Source organism: Antrostomus carolinensis, unplaced genomic scaffold (assembly GCF_000700745.2).
Source record: "Antrostomus carolinensis isolate BGI_N321 unplaced genomic scaffold, ASM70074v2 scaffold6718, whole genome shotgun sequence".
Taxonomy (NCBI): Eukaryota; Metazoa; Chordata; class Aves; order Caprimulgiformes; family Caprimulgidae; genus Antrostomus; species Antrostomus carolinensis.
Genome location: NW_010333581.1, coordinates 19365 through 20739, shown reverse-complemented (window position 1 = coordinate 20739; position 1375 = coordinate 19365). Strand labels below are relative to the sequence as shown.

At 37.1% G+C, this 1375-nt stretch overlaps 1 protein-coding gene across 1 annotated transcript in view; it reads left to right on the top strand.

The window, feature by feature from the left end:
• The first annotated feature begins 777 nt into the window (after nucleotides 1-777).
• The window catches only part of NAPEPLD (N-acyl phosphatidylethanolamine phospholipase D), a 9873-nt gene continuing 9275 nt past the window's right edge, over nucleotides 778-1375 (top strand). Inside the window, exon 1 of the mRNA XM_010173898.1 lies at nucleotides 778-1086. Within this exon, the coding sequence (XP_010172200.1) occupies nucleotides 790-1086 (297 nt within the window). The 5' untranslated portion in view covers nucleotides 778-789. The remainder of the gene's footprint in view (nucleotides 1087-1375) is intronic.

The following is a 1375-nucleotide window of genomic DNA, read 5'->3' as shown; positions in this document are numbered from 1 at the left end:
AGAATTGTGACTTTATAAAAATAAGCTCTTCTCAGTTATTTTCTCACTTTTTTGCATTTTGCAATGGAATTAAGAACAGACATTGCAGCCATGCTTTATTTGAGAGAACTCCAATTTTTTGTGACCTTTCACTAGTCAGTTCAGTTAAGTTTGTATCAAAATTGCATTTGAAACAGTTACTTTTACTGTTATTACAATAAGCTTTTTCTTCATTTTGGCTCAAATAGGAAACAGGACCAAACACCTTTAGTGTTCTGACTTTTCTGTGTCTTGTTGGTAGAAGTGATGTGTTATTAATGCTGCATGAGGTGGCTGCTCATCCTACAAAACAAAATCACTATATAGGCAGATCCTAAGGTACTGTCTAGTTCCAGTGTCTCTTGGACAGGGATGCAGGATTGTATTACATCAGGCACTAAATATCATAAGTTTCAAGAGGAACTTACTATTCTTCCAAAAATGTAAATTAAGGAACCCCTTCCCCCTCCCTTGTGCAGTTAGTAGATAATAGTGTTAGTATCTGAAGCTGTGCATACCGAGGAGTAAAATTCTGCCTGAACTACAAAGAGATCTCGTGACTACTTGCCACAGCATGTTTCTGAAGTCTTTTGTGTAATAGCAACTGTCTTAAAAGCATATTTTGGTGAGGAAAAAATACAGTAGATCATAAAATGAGAAGGGTAGGCTTGTTTCTAATGTGTGTGAGAACATTCAGTCTTTTGAATGCTGATGTTAGTCCAAGAAAAGATTGATTAATTTAAAGTTTGTTTCAGTTCTCCTCAAAAAGATATGGACAAGAAAACGGATGAAGAGCAGCCTTTAACTACATGTAACCAGTACCCTAAAGAAGCGGTGAGGAAACGTCAGAATTCGGGTCGAGGTTCCAGGGGCAGTGATTCTTCCAGGGCCTCCAGGAAAAGCTTCAGGCTGGACTACAGATTAGAAGAGGATGTAACTAAATCAAAGAGAGGCAAAGATGGGAAATTTGTCAACCCATGGCCAACGTGGAAATCGCCAACCTTGCCAAATATTCTGAAATGGTCCCTCATGGAGAAAAATAACAGCAATGTGCCATGCTCTAAGCAGGTGAATACTTGCATGTTTTCTGTTCTTGATTTAGACTGCTTTTACCTCTGCTCTACTTAATAAAATAGGATGGTTTCTAACTAATACTTATTAGGCATCTTTTGGAGACTTTTCTAAGTCTTGTTTTTCTCATTATCAGTTTGTTCTTTTCAAAGGGTGAGTTACTTTCTGCACCTTAATTTTTTTCTCCTTTCTGTTAGTTCCATACTCTGATTTATCCATCTCAGTTTATATTTACAAAAACAACAAAATTGGCCCCCTAGCTTGGTCATAAACAGTTACACTCTTT